Source organism: Lynx rufus, unplaced genomic scaffold, assembly GCF_022079265.1.
Source record: "Lynx rufus isolate CCGP_SWC_20201006 ecotype Redwood Valley unplaced genomic scaffold, mLynRuf1.p SCAF_1, whole genome shotgun sequence".
Classification (NCBI taxonomy): Eukaryota; Metazoa; Chordata; class Mammalia; order Carnivora; family Felidae; genus Lynx; species Lynx rufus.
The window spans coordinates 192,614,074-192,633,173 of NW_025814823.1; the positions used below are offsets into that span (position 1 = coordinate 192,614,074).

Genomic DNA, 19,100 nt, shown 5'->3' on the forward strand with positions numbered 1-19,100 from the left:
TGGTTAATGAGTGTGCCAGGACTGGAATGGAGGTAGCCTTTTACCACTCCAGTGTTATTTCCATGAAGCCATGCCGCAGTAACTTAGGACCCAGAGTGAATCTGTCCTTAGCCTTCATGGCTTATTGCCCTGAGCCCTTGGCCTTTTCACCCATGCGTTAGGTTAACTGGAGAGGCGCGAAACCCATCTGTCTATTCATTAGGTACACAGAACCAGGTACTTTAGGAACCTTGTTTAAATCGTAGCTCCGCTATTTTTACATACCATGTGACCGAATTATTTGAGTTCTGTGTACTTCGGTTTCTTCCTTTATAAAATGACAAAACAGTATCTACAGTTTGCAGGATATTGTGAAGAGTTATATAAAATACTATCACAGACCTTAGCAAATAATGAGATTCCAGTAAATAGTACCTATTATTAATGCCATCTTAAAACGTGGCACTAAAACCACATTCTTCATACTAGAGGAGTATCCTCAAGTGTGGTTCCCTACAACAGAATCATCTAGAAGTCCCTGTTTTTTTTTTTTTTTAATAAAGATTTCTGGGGGCACCTGGATGGCTCAGTCGGTTGAGCATGCAATTCTTGATTTCAGCTCAGGTCATGATCCCAGGGTTGTGGGATCAAGCCCCGCATCAGACTCCATGCCGAGCGTGAAGCCTGCTTAAGATTCTCTCCTTCCCTCTGTCCCTATCCCCCCTCTCAAAAATAATTTAAAAAATAAATAGATAGATAGATTTCTGAAACTTGTTCCTCCCAAGACCTGGTGAATCAGAGTCATGGGGGCAAGACCCAGAAGTGTGCATTAACAAGCAAGCACCCCAGGTTCTCCCTCTACATACCAAAGTTTGAGTAACACTGGTCTAGGGCTGTGGGAGTGCTTTTCTTGTCAGTGAAAACACACATCAGTGAGAGCCAAGTAGAGCTGAACACTTGCTCTACTTTAATACTAACACCTTTCTGTGAATAAGAGGTCAATGAGTGCCACCTACTGCCTTGTTTTGGAATGCAGTGCTCAGATCGGTTCAATTCCTCTCTCCGTAATAGAATTCACTCTGAAAAATGAATCAATCCAGAACAAGATAGCCAAGTAACAGAAAGCATTGTTGGAAGGAGACATGAAAACAGTCTTTATTTAACTAGGAGAAAACTTTCCCGGTTAGAGGGTTTTGGAGTTCTAGATTAATGTATTTAATAAACTTCTGTAATCTCTAGTTACTGCTAAAGCAGTCAAGGAAAATAAAATTCCTCACCCGCTGGCCCACACCAACAGTGAAAGAAAAAACAGAACTACACAATGTCCTAAAACGCATACAGCTATGCTCACCTCCACCACTTCCTTCCCTAGTCCCAAGAGAAAAGCAAGGGAAACAACCACAAGCTTTCTTCTTCTATAACCTTCTACTCAAGTCCCTTATTGAAACTGCCCTCCTGCAGATGAAAAGTTAACATTCCCTCCCAAAGGTACTCAAAAAAGCCTTCTGAATTATAGTCTGTTACTATGTTGAAAGCTGATTTCCCCTCGCAGGTTGCAGATATACCCAGAGGACAAAAGAGGTGGGCAAAAGCCTTATGAATATTCATATAAAATGAGCAATTATACTTCATATTGCAATAATTCAATGACAAGTCATAAAAAGCATTTGTCTTTAATTTGTCTCGTTTTAGGAAATAAATGGCAAAATATATACACTGTGGAATCTGAACCCCCCCATCACAGAGTGTGAATAATGGTCCGGTTACGAAGCTCCTGAATATACTCCTTGGCATGGGTGACTGCCGTCTTCGGTGCCTCACGTGGAGGTGGAGGGCCTTCCACCAACTTCACAAAATAATGGCAATAAACCTTCTCCATGATCCCAAAGCGACCTCTGCCATGGTATCGGATGCGTTTCAGGTACTGGCCTCGCCCTGAGGTTGACTCAGCTAGACAGGGAAGACAAAGAGAGTTACAGGAAATGACTGCATCCCCAAGACTATAGCTCCATCAGGTGAGCAATCTGTCCTTTCTTCAACTGGATTCTTAGACTACCTGAGTTCCCTGGCTGGTGAGAGCAAATTTGTCTCAACACAAGCATCTCTTGAGTACTTATTAAGGAACAGGCTCTATTCTAGGTGTTGGAGAAAGAAGAGTGAACAAGACTAGCAAAGGTCCTATCTCCATGAAGTGTACAATCCAGAGGAGAAAGACAGAAAATAAACATGATCATTGCAGTCAGTGACAAGTACGAAGAATAAAACAGTGATGTGACAGAGAATGATGGGGTGCCGGGAGCGACCTCAGACTGGAGGGTGTGTCATGAGGCATCTTTGAGGAGGGGACATTTGATCCAAGACCAGAATGAGTCATCCATGCAAATATCTAGGGACATGGTATTCCAGGCTGAGGGAAAAGCAAGTGTAAAGACCAATGGTGCCTGGCTTGTTTTAGAAACAGAAAAAAGACCAGCCTGCTGAAGCATCCTAAACGAGGGAAAGAGTCATACAAACAAGGGAAAGAAATCAGACATGAAGGCAAAATTACATAGAGCCCTGAAGGCCGAGCTAAGGAGTTTTTATTTTATTCTAATTGTGATGGGAAGTCACTGGAACCAAATGTTCCCAAATGCTGGTCCTCTGTCAGACTAGCCTACAGAACATATTTTAAATGCAGATGCTGAGACCCCCATCTCTGGAGATTCTAATTTAGTATATTTGGGGTGGGCCTTGGAAATTATATTCTGAACAAATAAGACCAATCCCTTTCCCCCAGTAATTCTGATTTGGGGACAGTTTTAGGAACTCCCACATCACGGCTGCTTCCCCCTCTCCCGTCCCCAACTCTGCACGTTAAAGTCTGACCTTGTAAAATTTAAGAAAATTTTTCCAACACTAATTAAGAAGAAATCTGTTACCTGTTTTCACACACAGTAAACCAGAGTGGTAGCCGCCTTCTACTATTTTCTGAATTTATTTAGTCCATTACTTCGTGAGTCAATTTAGTAAGGCTTTTACAAAGCCAAAACCTATAGAATACGTATCAAATTAATCCACTTCAATACTCACCATTCTTATATTCTTGCTGAGACATAACTTTATAAATACAAGGACTATGTTCAAGTATGCACCTGACAACCCTCTCACTAGAGTCCTCTCATGAAATGGGTTTCAGCAGAAACATCCTAGCTTTGCCAGAGAGAAAGCTAAGGATGAAAGTGATTAAGAAAACCTCTTCAGGTCTCAGTGAGATAAGGAAAGAGGTGCTATCCTTCTATCAACTTCATCCCTGGGCACTAAAGAAATGTGTTTAAGGATTTCCAGAGAGAAAGACAAATTACACAAATCACTCTGGATCCACCTGTCAGGAGGAAACCTACAAATAAGCATGATGACACTAGAAGAAGTTTAGAAATCTTCTAAAAGGCATCTTGCAAACATGACAGCTGCTTCTATCCACACTTGTGACGCAGCTCAACTTGAGCACCAATTTCCAAACGCTATGAGGAAGAGGAACACTACTCCACTGAATACAGTATTTTAACCAGCTAACTGTGTGGTACTATGTAACCTATCCAAACACAATGATCAGCCTTATCAGGGTCTATGTTAACTACCACTTTCCATCTCCGCCAAACACATTAAGAGCAAACATCAGTATCTGCTAAATGTCAGTCACGATTTCATCCTAAAGCCATGAAATAGCATCTACCTATCTTGTGGCACATAATGCCATCATTTTTTAGTTCAGAACAAAAACATTAATTCTTCTGAAACACCAGGATTCTTTAGTACACTACAATGGGAATATGCAATACAGCCAGTCTGAGGTCTGAATGAAATCAGGACTTAGAAGTATAGATTCCAAATTGGTTTCTGGTCTCCACTCCTCATAATAATTCTGTATGTCAGGGGTTTCAACTGCGTTTGTATGGAACCATTTCAATTAAAATGAAACAATATATAGAAGCTCACTATCCTGTGGCTCTGTTCCAATTGAAACACAGGTGGAGAGAGATCCAAAACCGTGCCATTCATTCACTCACCAACTATTTCTGAGTTGCCAGGCTCTATCCTGGACTGCAGGGTTTCAGCAGTGACCCAGACATCGAGGAGCCCTTCTGTCTGCCTTATGCCCCACCCATGGAGGCCCCAAGGCACAATTTCAAAACCACTGCTTATGGTTAATAGTCTTAAAACACTGCCTCAATAACATAAATCTCCTACCCCCAAACTTCCTGTGGTTCCTTTTCAATACAGTGTTAACCAAATCCCAGAGCCTGCCATGGTCGGCCCTCTGGATCTAGGCCCAGTCTGCCCTTCCAGTTTTATCTACTCAAGATCAACCTGCTGCTTCCTTCAACTATTCTCACTGGACCACACAATTGCTGCTCATTCCACCCTAGGTGCCTTAGCTCATGTGGTTACTCCACCCTGAAAATCTTCTTTCTTCCTGGATGCTCTTTCAAATACCCAAATAGCTAGCTTCAAAAGCTAAATTTTTCCAGAAGATTACCATGATTCTTCTAATCAATACTGACCTCTTCTTTTCTGCTCCTACTATTTACCTACATTACTCTTTTTGGTCCCAAACCATATGCTATCTTGTATAAGTGTTCATGTTGAATCTGTAAAAGTCACTGCCTCGTACACGTCTTTTGAATTGCCCCAAAAGTTCACGTTCAACAAGGAATGGAAATGATTTTGAAATACAACTTCTGCTAATTACTATCACTTTTTCAATACAGGTATCTGGCAAATTTGCTCAAATTCTAAAATAAGTTTCAAAATTTTCCAAGTACATACAGTACTAACAGTGTAAACGGTTTATTCTTGCTCAGAAGAACAATTTATGTGTCCTTCCAAAGGACTACAAACAACAAAATTACATGTGCTAAGTGTTTTAAATTGCTTTAATATGATATACTGCCACCTCTAACTGTGTGGGTAGTATGCACGTGGAAGGTACTCAAATACTTTCTGAATCAAAGAAAAAAAACATTAAAACATCTCAAAAATGGGAACAGCCTAAGGATAATGCCCAACAGGTATCAAGAATTTAAAATACTGTCAGTATTTCCTATTACTAGTATTTAGGTAAATGTGAATCCTGACATTCTAAAATTGGAAACCACTCTTCTCCCCCCTTCATCGCTCTTTGCCCAGAAGACTGATTTACAAAGTCAGTCAATCACTTTCCCTAAAGAATCACGTTAGATGCCATGAATCACTAAGCACTGACATTTTATTAGTCCATGTCCACTTGTTAAGGCCTGTTCACAGTGCCATTAGTCATCATTATAAGTTTGAAAGGAAATGAATTTTCAAAATCTGTGGTCATGCAACACCAGGTATTAGCTTTAGAATGATGACAGGCATTTGAAGGAATTACCACATAATGAGAACATACGCTACCAAAAAGCACTTCCCTTATAATGCTAGACTTGCTCATGTCAAGGGACAGAGGGGCCACCGCTAAGCCAAAATCATAGCCAACAAGCAACTAGACTTTCATAACTTGAAAAGACATCTATCCATGGAATGAAATGTTTAGGCCTTTTTCAAGAATACAACGAGAAAAATCAGTGTCCCATATTTTATAGGTAAGAATCACTAAGATGTTTATTAAACAAATAGCTCCCCAGGCCTCCTCCCCCTCTGAGGTTTCAGATCCAGTGGGTCTGTGGTGGGGCCTGGCAATCTATATTTTTTTAATAAGAACCTCAGATGATTCTTATCAGGGAAGTTTGGCAAATACAGGGATAAAATGTCTGACATGTCACGGTAAGATTCTTCATCTTCTCGAAGGTACTCATTCCTTTTTCCTTCAGAAAGGAGGTAGGCAGCAAAATACTTAGCAAATGGGTTTTTATAATCATAAGACAAATCTAAACTTATCAGTCCCATTCAAGAAGAGATTTTTACACAAAAGTGGGTGAAAAAAGGGTACAGGTTGGATAGAGTTTTTTCAGCGGAAATGTGCAGAAGGAGACCAACGAATTAAAGGCCCATTCACGTAGGACTGGTTAAGTTTATTTTTGCTTAATGGCAACATTGAACTTTGCTCCTTCATTTGGGAAGACAGGATTAAGCTCCTCACCCTTTCTCACTTTACGAAAATTACTGAAAAGGATTTAAAGACAAATTCTATTTCATTTGTATCTGAATTCCATTACGTTTTGTCTGCCAGCTAAGAAGGCCATATTCCTATGAAACTGAATAAAATTAATTAAATTAGATTTGATATTCAGTCACAGAGCAGGAAAGGTCACCAAGAGGCTTTAAGCAAATGGTCTCGCTCTTCATCCATTTCATCTCTTCCAATGATTCTGGACCCTCCCAGCATTATTTATTCATGCTGCTCCCAGAAGAAAATGCTTATGATTAACTACTACGGCCCTGCATTTTCTGAGCTGCCCTTTTGATTTCCCTCTGCATCTGTGCATGTATCAGAATATAATCAGTTATACAAGATTCAGCTTTAAAATAAGATATTTCAATTTGAAATCATAACTCATTTGCATTTCAGGAGTAGGTGTGGTCGCCAGCATCAATTCCAGGTGAGCTGAGGTAGGATTTTAAGGTAACCAGCATAAATATCTCCAGTAGGGCAGTGGTCATGTGGCTAAGTAGAATTTACATGATCTGTTTTTATTCTAATTGTTGAAAAATCCTAATGGACAACTAATTTCTCCCATAATGATTCAGCCTTTTTCTCTCTATTTAGAGAGTAGCAGTTCCCCATATCTTGAATTTAAAATACCTTTAGTCCTTCCTATATGTAGGTTTGGCAGATTGAGAAAATTTTGCTTCGACATCAACATCTCTGTTTGATTACAAAACTGCTGAGGTTAGGAGTAAGTACTGCCGAAGAGAGAGGAAAACATTAGCCCCAACCACCGCTCCACTGTGTAGTGTTGGGAGGGGGCGAGGGAGCTTTGTAATAGCATTGGTCTCTTTCTCCAAAGAGAACTGTGTGAAGGTATGAAACAAACAAACAAAAAAATCCCTTACATTGGACAGTGCATCATGCTTCCCAAAGCATTTTCACTTAATTTAATTTGATATGCAACAAGCATACAAAACCTGAGTCAATGCTTCAGAATGTAAAAACAAAGGGAAACAAAGACAGCTGGATCATCTGAGCCTTCCAAAGCCCCTTGGCTTTTACAATTCAACAGATTTTCCATCCTGGTAACTAGAAGGTTAAATTACAGGACACCTTTATGGATTAGACACCTGGTTTGGCAAATTATAAATAAATATATTTGTAAGGCCACCTGTGATTCTTTTTTTTTTTTTTTTTTTTTAATTTTTTTTTCAACGTTTATTTATTTTCGGGACAGAGAGAGACAGAGCATGAACGGGGGAGGGGCAGAGAGAGAGGGAGACACACAATCGGAAACAGGCTCCAGGCTCTGAGCCATCAGCCCAGAGCCTGACGCGGGGCTCGAACTCACGGACCGCGAGATCGTGACCTGGCTGAAGTCGGACGCTTAACCGACTGCGCCACCCAGGCGCCCCAACCTGTGATTCTTTATTTACCTCCTCCAGGTTGACAAAGAATTCATTTTTAAAATTCAGTTCTGGGGCACCTGGGTGGTTCAGTCGGTTAAGCATCTGACTTCGGCTCAGGTCATGATCTCACAGTTCATGAGTTCGAGCCCTGCGTCGGGCTCTGTACTGACAGCTCAGAGCCTGGAGCCTGTTTCAGATTCTACGGCTCCCTCTCTCTGCCCCTCCCCCACTCATGCTCTGTCTCTCAGTCTCTCAAAAATAAATAAATGTTAAAAAAAAATTAAAATCTCAGTCTTGTTCTTTCTTAGTTTTATTATGACTCAAGGACCACTCCATGTACCATCCTGATACCCACTATTTAATAAATTATTGGCAATGGTTTCATGATCTCAGTCGTACTGCACAACAGGTAACAATAAAGCAGTAAGGTTATTGCCATTTATAACCATTTATAACAGACTAACTTTAGCATGCTGAAGGCAGAAGAATAAGCTATTACCAGCAATTTTCACTGGCAAACCCGGTCCTAAGTAGTTAGATATCAAAGACTGTTATTAGATAATGAACTTGGCATCACTATTGGAAAACATTTTCCAATGCTAAGAATATTAAAGATCTTACCTATATATAAATTGGATCTGAATTCCACATTGTGGTCTCTCACTGCCATATCTTGTGCTTCTAAGAGAATCTTAAACAAAGAAAAGACAGGCATTCATATGGCTGACCCTGAACTAAAATGGAATTAAATTTCTCATTTCTTGTTGTCATCTCTATAATATGACTGCTAATCACATGCCTCTGTTTTATAGTCTATTTTAAAAAGAGAACATTGGGGCGCCTGGGTGGCGCAGTCGGTTAAGCGTCCGACTTCAGCCAGGTCACGATCTTGCGGTCCGTGAGTTCGAGCCCCGCGTCAGGCTCTGGGCTGATGGCTCAGAGCCTGGAGCCTGTTTCCGATTCTGTGTCTCCCTCTCTCTCTGCCCCTCCCCCGTTCATGCTCTGTCTCTCTCTGTCCCAAAAATAAATAAACGTTAAAAAAAAAAAAAAATTTAAAAAGAGAACATTAAATGATAACAGTACTAAAGAAAAGGGATACATTGAGCTTTCCTTCCTCAGACAAGAATTGCAAATTCAAGCAACACAGTCCATCCTGCTAAGTTTAAAGTAGAATGTATGAGATGCAAAGGAGGAAATGGCAGCATTGGTAACAGTATCCTTGGTAATGAACACTAGTAAGTCTTTGAGTCAAGAGACTTGTCAAAAAGTTCAAGAAGCTTAAGAGCTAAATCTTATTGAAAATTCTCAAACTTTGGATCCAAAATAACCATTAAACAACATCAGACAAGTAGAGAAAATCATACTTGAAAATTTTAAGAATTATTAAATTTATATTCTGTAGATATTTTGAATTAAGTTAACCTCCTCCAGAACCCATTTTTAAAAAGAGGACAATTGTCAAAAATAGCAGAAACCAATCTTTTACTCACTTAGAGAATATAATAAAAAGCTGAGTACACAAAAGATACTTAGTAATTGCATTCTGAACTGAATTAAATATAGGCATTACAATGGAACTTTTAAAAGTCTGAATCCATCAATCTCAACTACTGAACTACTAAACTAAAAAGATCTGGCTCTAAGTGAGATTTAACTGAAATATAGAAAATAATGCTGATATCCCCAGATGTCCTCATCGCAGCTTTTTGAAATAAGAACACCATGTATCCACATCGAAGAAGGTAGAAAGTACAGTGTTGTGGTTTGAGGGAGAAACGGATAGTGGGTGCTGCAGAAGGAGGGAGCTGTGGTTGCAGAGAAGGGCAAGAGAGAGAGGAGCACACGGGGGAACGCACCAGAATGCTTCCCCATAGCCAATAGTTTGGAAAACGAGAGGTGCTAAATTTTGTGAGTTCTTGAAACCAGTGGGACTTAAAGCCTGGAGTTTTAAAGGCCAGCTGCCTTGGCTAGAATAGAACCCCAGAGGGCACCACATTGCTCCTGGAAAGAAGGCAGGCAAACAACCCGGGGACACACATCATGGAAACAGCTATCTAAAGAGCGCCTGGGGCACACAGTAGGGAGACTATTGCTCTTCTCAGAGCATGTCCCTGAGAGGCAGCATTCACAGAGATGCCTCTCTGGGAACAAGGCAGCTAGCTGGCACCATTTCCCTCCTGGTCCCCCAGCATAAACGCAGAGCCACCTGATGGAAGCAGCTCAGTGCCAACAATGGCTGCCTAACTTGCTGCCAAACCCCAATCCCCTGTGCTTTTGTGGGACTGTCCTTCTCAGCCACACTTGCCTTGATCCCAGCGTGGCAGGCTCCTCTCCCCCATGAGACCAGCACAAACCCCTGCCCACATCACGTCTCCCAACGAGAGAGTTCTGCAAGTCCTCAGTTCTGGTGGAGTTGGTATCAGGTCTCAGGTCTCATTTCACAAGCAGACCAGAGCACATCTAGTTAAAACTCACCACATTCAGGCCAGGGACAAAACACTGCCCATAACAAGCAAGGAGGGCCTCTGCAGACGACTGGCCTGAAGGATAGAGCAGCCAAAACACAACAGTGGAGCACATGGAGCACACACCAGAGACACTCACTGAAGCACCAGGCCCTGGACACTACTTGACCTCTTCTTCACAAGGCCATTACTTTCAGGAGGAGGAAACAGACTGGCTACTCTGTGTTTTTGTTGCTGTTGTTTTAGAGAGAGAGCACAAGAGTGGATGTGTGGGGGAGAGGGACAAAGGGAGAAAATCTTTTTTTTTTTTTATGTTTATTTATTTTTGAGAGAGGGAGAGGGTAAGCAGGGTAAGGACAGAGAGAAAGAGGAGAGAGAGAATCCCAAGCAGGCTCCACACTGTCAGCACACAGCCCGATGCAGGGCTCAAACGCACCAACAGTGAGATCATGACTTGAGCCCAAATCAAGAGTTGGATACTTAATCGACTAAGCCACCCAGGTGCCCCAGGAAGAGAATCTTAAGCAGGCTCGGTACAGAGCCTGATGCAGGGTTCAATCCCACAACCCTGGGATTTGACCTGAGCCGAAATCAAGAGTCAGACGCTCAACCAACTGAGCCACCCAGATACCCCATAACTGGCTTTTCTAACAGAGCGAAGAAGGCAGGGACTTAGACAAAATGCCAAGACAGAGGAATTTATCCCAAATGAAACAAGATAAGGCCGCAGCCAGAGATTTAAATGAAACAGATATAACATGCCTGATGGAGAATTTAAAGCAACAATCATAAGAAAATTCACTGGGTTTCAGAAAAGAATAGAAAACATCAGTGAGACCCTTACTACAGTGATAAGAGTTAAAAAAAAAAAAAAAGAATCAGAGTTGAAGAATCAACAAACAAGACTAGAAACATGCTTGAAGCAATGAAGAGAGACTGGAAGAAGCAGAGGAACGAATTAATGACCTAGAAGACAAAATAATGGAAAATAATGAAGCTGACCTAGAACACAAAATAATGGAAAATAATGAAGCTGAACGAAACACGAGAACAGACTTATGGAACTCAGTGACTCCATCAAACATAATAACATTCATATTACAGGAGTCTGACAAGAAGAGAGAGAAAAGGGGAGAAAAATTATTTCAAGACACAATAGTGGAAAATTTCCCTAATCTGGAAGGAGACAAACATCCAGATCCAGAAGGCACAGAGAATTCCCATCAAAATCAACAAAAGCAAGCCAACATCAAGACACAATATAATTAAACCTGCAAAATATAGTGATAAAGAAAAACATCTCAAAAGCAACAAGACAAAAGAAGTCCTTAATTTACAAGAGAAATGCAAACTGGTACAGCCACTCTGGAAAACAGTATGAAGGTTCCTCAAAAAATTAAAAAGAGAGATACGTTATGAGCCAGAAATTGTACTACTAAGTATACATCCAAAGGATACAAAAATGCTGATTCGAAGGAACACATGCACCCCAGTGTTTATAGCAGCACTATCAACAATAGCCAAATTATGGAAACAGCCCAAATGTCCATCAACTGATGAATGGATAAAGAAGATGTGGTGTGTGGGTGTGTGTGTACACACACACACGTGTGCACGTGTGTGCGCACAATGGAATACTATTCAGCAGTCAAAAAGAATGAAGTCTTGCCATTTACAACAATGTGGATAGAGCAAGAGTGTATTATGCTAGGTGAAGTAAGTCAGGCGGAAAAGACAAATACCATATGATTTCATTCATGTGGAGTTTAAGAAACACAACAGACGAACAATGGGAAGGGAAGGAAAAATAAGATAAAATCAGAGAAGGAGGCAAACCATAAGAGACTCTTAAATACAGAGAAAAAACTAGGGGTTGCTAGAGGGGAGGTGGGAGGGAAATGGGCTAAATGGGAGATGGGCATTAAGGAAGGTACTTGCTGGGATGAGCACTGGGTGTTATATGTAAGTGATGAATCAATCACTGGGTTCTATTCCTGAAACCAATACTACACTGTATGTTAACTAACATGAACTAAAAAAAAAAAAAAAAAAAAAAAAAAAAGAAATCTTTCTCCCTCTGCCCCCTCCCCCACTTGTGTGTGTGCTCTCTCTAAAAAATATAAACAAATAAATATGGGGCACCTGGGTGGCTCATTCAGTTAAGCATCCAACTTTGGCTCAGGTCATGATCCTATGGTTCGTGGGAGCAGCAGCCCAGAGCCTGCTTCGGATTCTATGTATCCCTCTCTCTGCCCCTCCCATGCCCACGCTCTTTCTCTCTCTCAAAAATAAACCCTAAAAAAATTTTATAAAAAAACATAAATAAATAAACAAGGAATTCCCATCCTTGTTTTTTTTTTTTTTTTTTTTGGGGTAGAGAGGAGGTTTTGTTTTTGAAGGAGAGAGAGAGCGTTAGCATGAGCAGGAGAGAGGGGCAGAGCAATAAAAAATCTTAAGCAGGCTCCACACTCAGCACAGAGCCTGATGCAGGGCTCGATCCCAGGACCCTGGGATCATGATCTGAGCCAAAAGCAAGAGTCAGACACTCAACCAACTGAGCCACCCAGGCACCCCTGTCCTTAACTTGTTTGATAGAAAACCCCAAGAAACAAAAACCAAAAATACAATCCTGTATGTATGCTGCCTATAGGAGATTCATTTTAGACCTAAAGACACCTGCAGATTGAAAGTGAGGGCGTGGATAGGGAGCCAGGGTGGCTCAGTCGTTTAAGTGTCTGACTTTGGCTCAGGTCATGATCTCACAGTTCATGGTTTCGAGCCCTGCGTCAGGCTCTGTGCTGACAGCTCAGAGCCTGGAGCCTGCTTCAGATTCTGTGTTTCCCTCTCTCTCTGCCTCTCCCCGTCTCGCACTCTGGCTCTCTCTCTCTCTCTCTCTCTCTCTCTCTCAAAAATAGACATTAAAAAAAAATTAAAAAATAAAAAAGAAAGTGAGGGGGTAGAGAAACATTCATCACACAAATGGATGCCAAAAGAAAGGTGGGTACCATACTTATGTTGGACAAACTAGCCTTTAAAACAAAGATTGTAAAAAGAGACAAAGAGGGGCATTATATAATCATAAAGGGGATAATCCAACAAGAAGATATAACAATTGTAAATATTTATGCACCCAACATGCAAGCACCCAAATATATAACAACAATTAACAACAAACATAAAAGGGCGTGCCTGGGTGGTTCAGTCAGTCAAGCATTTGACTCTTGATTTCAGCTCAGGTCATGATCTTGCAGTTCACGAGATTGAGCCCCACATCGGGCTCTGTGCTGACAGCACAGAGTCAGCTTGGGGATTCTCCCTCTCCCTCTCCCTCTGCCCCTCCCCTGCTTGTGCGTTCTTCCTCTCTCTCTGTCAAAATAAATAAATAGGAAAAAAAAAACATAAAGGAACTAATTCATAATAACACAACAATACTACGGTCATGGGGTTCCTGGGTGGCTCAGTCGGTTAAGCATCTGACTCTTGGTTTCAGCTCAGGTCATGATCTCATGGTCGTGGGATCAAGCCCTACATCAAGCTCCAAACTGAGCAGGGAGTCTGCTTGGGATTCTCTCTCTCCCTTTCTCTCTGGCCCTCCCATATGTGTGCTAATAATAAATAAATTTTTAAAAAACATTTTTTAAAATATACTAGGGGACTTTAACACCTCAGACTTTAACATCTGTCAATGGACAGATCGTCTGAACAGAAAATCAACAAGGAAACAGTGGCTTTGAATGACACACTGGACCAGATGTACTTAACATATATTTACGCCATTCCATTCTAAAACAGCAGAATACACATTATTTTCAAGTGTACATGGGACATTCTCCAAAACTGATCACATATTAGGTCACAAAACAGACCTCAACAAAAACAAAAACACTGAAATCATACCATGCCCCTTTTCTAAAGACCATAACACTATGAAACTAGAAGTCAAACCACAAGAAAAAAATCTTGAAGACCACAAATACATGAAGGATAAACAACATGTTGCTAAACAATGAATGGATCAACCAGGAAATCAAAGAAGAAATTAAAAAATACATGGAAACAAATGAAAATGAAAACACAACAGTCCAAAACCTTTGGGATGCAGCAAAAGCAGTCCTACAAGGGAAGTATATAGCAATACAGGTCTACCTCAACAAGCAAAATAAATCTCAAATAAACAACCTAATCTTACACCTAAAGGAGCTAGAAAGAAAACAAATGAAGCCTAAAGCCAGCAGATGGAAGGAAATAATAAAGATTAAAGCAGAAATAAATGATAAATGATACAGAAACTAAAAAAACAATAGAACAGATCAATGAAACCAGGAGCTGGTTCAAATACCATTAGCCCATTTGTACATACTGATTCAGCTACATTCAGAACTGGAAAGGTCTTTAGAAATCATTAAGCAATTCCACCCAGTTTACAAATAAGAAAAATGGAACCAGACAGGTTAAATGTTGTGCCCATCATCATGATAGAATCTGTCACAGAAAAGATTAGACTCCAAGTCTCCTGGGTCCCAGGCCAGTGCTCTTTCCACCCAATTAATTATAAAATCATAAGCTCTCAATTGTGGAAATGACCAAAAAAAAAAAAAAAAAGTCGTCTAAAAAAATCTATCAAGCCCCAAATCATTAAAAGAAAGATTTATCACTTCAGGGGCACCTGGGTGACTCAGTCAGTTAAGCGTCTGACTTCAGCTCAGGTCATGATCTCACTATTTGTGGGTTTGAGCCCTGCATCAGGCTCTGTGCTAACAGCTCAGAGCCTGAAGCCCACTTCAGATTCTGTGTCTCTGTCTCTCTCTGCCCCTCCCCTGCTCTCACTAGCTCGCTCTCTCTCTCAAAAATAAATATAAATGTTAAAAAAATTTTTTAATAAATAAAAGAAAGATTTATCACTTCATAGACAGTAAAAAAAATGAATAAATGGTGAAAATAAAAGCATCTCCAGGCAAAAACAAAAAACAAAAAACTTAGGGCATACAACATTCCTAAAGTATAAGGACATCAATAAAACTGAGTGCCCTGAATCTGTATTATATGAACGATGCATTTACACCAGAGAATTCAGGACTGAGGTTGAGCTTACTAATACCAACAGACAGCTATGCATTCCCTCCCCACAAATCTTAGTTTACCTCTTTAATTATCTGGGCCCCTTTTTTGTCACTGAATTCCAATTGAGCCAAAGCCTGGTCAATGGACATTCCTCGTATCTAGAATTAAAGGGTAACAGGCAAGAGAAGATAAACAAATTTGTTTAAAAAGTCAATGTTCTCTTTTCAATGAAAAGTAAACCCTTTTACATAACACAAATAACTCTAACTAGTAGCTAACTAGTTATATGTCAATTATATCTCAGTAAAACTAGGGGGCATTTAAAAAAAATAAAAATAAAAACAGCTAACTAAATGTAGGCAAAGAAGAAAAGATATTTGAGAAGGGGTGCCATCCTCTTTAAGTCAAAATCAAAGTTAGGGGCACCTGGATGGCTCAGTTGGTTGAGCATCTGGCTCTTGGTTTCAGTTCAGGTCATGATCTCATGGCTCCTGAGTTTGAGCCCCACATCAGGCTCTGGGCCGATAGTGCGGAGGCTGCTTGGAATTCTCTCTCCCTCTCTCTCTGCCCCTCCCCTGCTCTCTCTCTCTCTCTCTCTCTCTCTCTCTGAAAATAAAGCGTTTTTTAAATTTTTTTTAACATTTTTATTTATTTTTGAGAGATAGAGACAGAACACGAGTGGGGAAGGGGCGGAGAGAGAGGGAGACACAGAATCTGAAGCAGGCTCCAGGCTCTGAGCTGTCAGCACAGAGCCTGATGTGGGGCTCAAACCCACAAGGCGTGAGTTCATGACCTCATCTGAAGTTGGACGCTTAAACGACTGAGTCACCCAGGCACCCCATAAAAACTTAAAAAAAAAATTATTAAAAGAATCAAACTTAAACATTTTAACCATAAAACTTAGGTTATAAATGTTTCAGTAATATTAAGAGAGCAGATGTGAGAGAGAGATCACAGAGTGGCAAGGACCACACTACGCATTAAAGGCATCTCCCTCTCCTACAGGATAAATATATGTATATCTGGGGCTTTGCCTTCTTTTATACATAAATTTCATTCTCCAGAGAAAAATCTTAAACAGCAATAGTTTTGACATAGGTTGAATCAACTTGTAAGATAAATAAGCTTGCCTCCTGGATCCTCTTAGGGTATAGCCAGATTCCTGATGCCTTCTTCTAAATATCTATGTATCCAACATGATTTAGTTTCTCAGAAGAAAGGTAAAAATTAAGCAAAATCACACATCTCTGGGCAATCATTTGTGGATTACTTACGACTGTCTGAACATGTAATTATATTTCTCACTTTTTGGAGAAATCAGGGCAAATTTTTTTCAATTCTTCAAATCCTGGTAGAAAATTTTTAGTTTCTTTATAGTCATTTTAGCTTACCAATTTTGCCAAATACCACATCTTGTCTTTGCTGTATTTTATTTGCCTTCGACAATGGTAGATTTCCTTGCAAACAGGGAAAAGAAAAAAAAAAGTTAGCAAACTGATCAAAATAACAATAACATACACTGTTAATAAAGCTTTCACTTTTTATGCCTAATGAAAATACTGCCACAGGAAATAAAAACATTATTAAGAATTTGGAGATTATTTTTCCCTATACTAAAGTTATATTTTTCCAAATTATCACTATGTTAAAAGGATTATTAAGGCAGAAATAGAACTACAACCTGGCTACTTTGTGCCATATTTGCAACATTTCTATCCAGAGAAATAGTAAAAGATTTTGTTTTGATATAAAATAATAACTTTCAAAATTTATTTTGAAAACACTTAGCTGGCTGGCTAAAAAGAACAAAAGAAAAGGTACAACAAGACCAAAGTTTCCTTTTTTCCTCAGTGAGGAGAATAATGGTGAAACGGACAAAAAAAAAAACCTGTTTTCATAGGATATTCTTGTTATTTGGTAAGAGCACAGGATCTAGAATCAGACTACCTGGATTTGAATTCTACTTCTAGCATCTACTAGCTATAGAATCCAAGCTATTTAACCTCTCTGTACCTCTAAGTTTCCTCTTTAAAATGAAGATCACAGCACCAACCCCATAAAAATATAGTAAGAATTAAATAAAATAATCTATGTAAAGGAAGCATTCTACAGTGCCTCAGCACATGGTCAGATCTTTATTATCTTCTATTTATGGTGGTAGCTATATCCCATTTGATTTTTTTACTCAATCATCCATTACACAATTTACAGTTCACAACGTACTTTCCAAGGCTATTATTTCATTTGCTCTCACTCTAATTTTATTTTTATAAAGTAAAAATCAGAACAATCAAGTGACTAATCCAAGACCACAAAGCTTGTGAGAGACAAAGCTGGAAGTCAAAGTGCCATCCAGGGAAAGTATATGAAATGCCTAAATACAATGTCTAGCAGGTGTATCTTTAAAGTTCCCCTATGACTGTAAAACCTACATTCCTTCCACCATATTACACCATATTGTCCCTTTAAAAAAATTAGAAACCATTTGTCAAGGTAAACAATAACAAGGAAACCTCAGAACTTCCTAACATTCTGACTCCTGCTGGAAATTTTCAAATGCCTTGGAAACAGTTTTCTCAAGTGGCCATCTTTTAATATGGAGCAGATTTCATTTCAGTTGCAATAGAAGCTGACAGGCTGAAAACTGTAGCAATAGCCTAATTACGTTTTCAGCAATAAAGTGTCCTGGGGAGCACTGGAGGGGAAAGAAGAACTGTCATGACTGATAATATTCATCTGCAAAAATTAATACACTCAGTAAAATCTTTGATATAGAAACCCTTCAATTCTTGGTTTCCCATGGTGGGCTATCTCCTAACCTGAATTGTATGTGATTGTCTTCCAATTTTGTAAAAAAGATACTGTACTCCTGGAAGGGGCATGGGGGAAAAAAAAGGAATGACGTATTTACAAGAGAAAAAAAAAAAGAAGAAGAAAGTTATTCAATCATGCTCTCTGAAAACTAAAAAGCTCAGCATTTACTTTAGGCAGATGCAATGTCTCAGTGCATTTTCTAAAGATAAACCAGACAAACCTATCACAGCAAATACATAAAGTGGCAAAGTTGAAGGTCACAAGATCAAGTTAGAGGTCATTATTAACCAACCTCTATAGTAAATTAGATAAAGTTAACTTAGGATATAACGTGCAAAAAAGTTACTGAAATGAGGTAAAAGTCTAAATTATGAAATGTCTACCTTGATAACTTTTAAAGAAGTTAACTTGTTTTAAAATGCACATAATAACTCAAGTGATAAAAACGTAGCACCTAATAAAAGTCCAAACTAGAGCTTTATGGGATCCATATAATGACTTGTAAGTATGACTTATTCTCAGTATGTCAATTAATCCATAAATTTAAAATGTCTCCAGGGCGCCTGGGTGACTCAGTCGGTTGAGTGTCTGACTTCAGCTCAGGTCACAATCTCACAGTTTGTGAGTTCGAGCCCCGCGTCGGGCTCTGTGCTGACAGCTCAGAGCCTGGAGCCTGCTTCAGATTCTGTGTCTCCCTCTCTCTCTGCCCCTCCCCCGCTCATGCTCTGTCTGTCTGTCTCTCTCTCTCAAAAATAAACATTTAAAAAAAAATAAAATAAAATAAAAAATAAAAAAAATGTCTCCTATGGAAATGGTTGTCAAAACAGTTTTGATACAGTCTCACTTCATTTTTAACTTATTTAACATAGTTTTCTTCAAAGGTATTGCAAAAGTAAACTCAAGACCAAATTAACAAGATATGACTATTATGAAGAAAGCCATTTAATTTCTCTCTGGCTCATTTTCTGTACCATGTGAAGCCATATGTTGGATAAAGTCTACACAGGAATCTCTATTATTTGGAAATTGGTGTTAGCTAAATTAGGAAAATAGCCTTAAAAATAAGAGGAATGGCCTAAAAAAAGCCTAAATTGATGACATTCATTTTAACTTATTGCTATAGGATTTACTCACTATGGATCCACTATTATTTAACTGCATATTTCAATGCTGAAGATCAGAATGAGTTAAAATTGTAAATATTATCTGACCCCCTTTTAAACTAGGGATAAAACTAATTTTTAAGATGTTTGCAGTTAGCAG

General features: G+C 39.5%; 1 protein-coding gene across 2 annotated transcripts in view; it reads right to left on the minus strand.

The window, feature by feature from the left end:
- Positions 1 to 1,633: 1,633 nt before the first annotated feature.
- The window catches only part of MRPL22 (mitochondrial ribosomal protein L22), a 35,408-nt gene continuing 17,941 nt past the window's right edge, over positions 1,634 to 19,100 (minus strand). For both annotated transcript variants that reach the window (XM_047092057.1, XM_047092066.1), the window contains exons 4-7: positions 16,415 to 16,480; positions 15,104 to 15,181; positions 8,119 to 8,188; positions 1,634 to 1,929 (exon numbers count right to left, since the gene is read on the minus strand). In XM_047092057.1, coding sequence (XP_046948013.1) covers positions 1,718 to 1,929; positions 8,119 to 8,188; positions 15,104 to 15,181; positions 16,415 to 16,480 — 426 coding nt within the window. In that variant the 3' untranslated portion in view covers positions 1,634 to 1,717. The remainder of the gene's footprint in view (positions 1,930 to 8,118; positions 8,189 to 15,103; positions 15,182 to 16,414; positions 16,481 to 19,100) is intronic.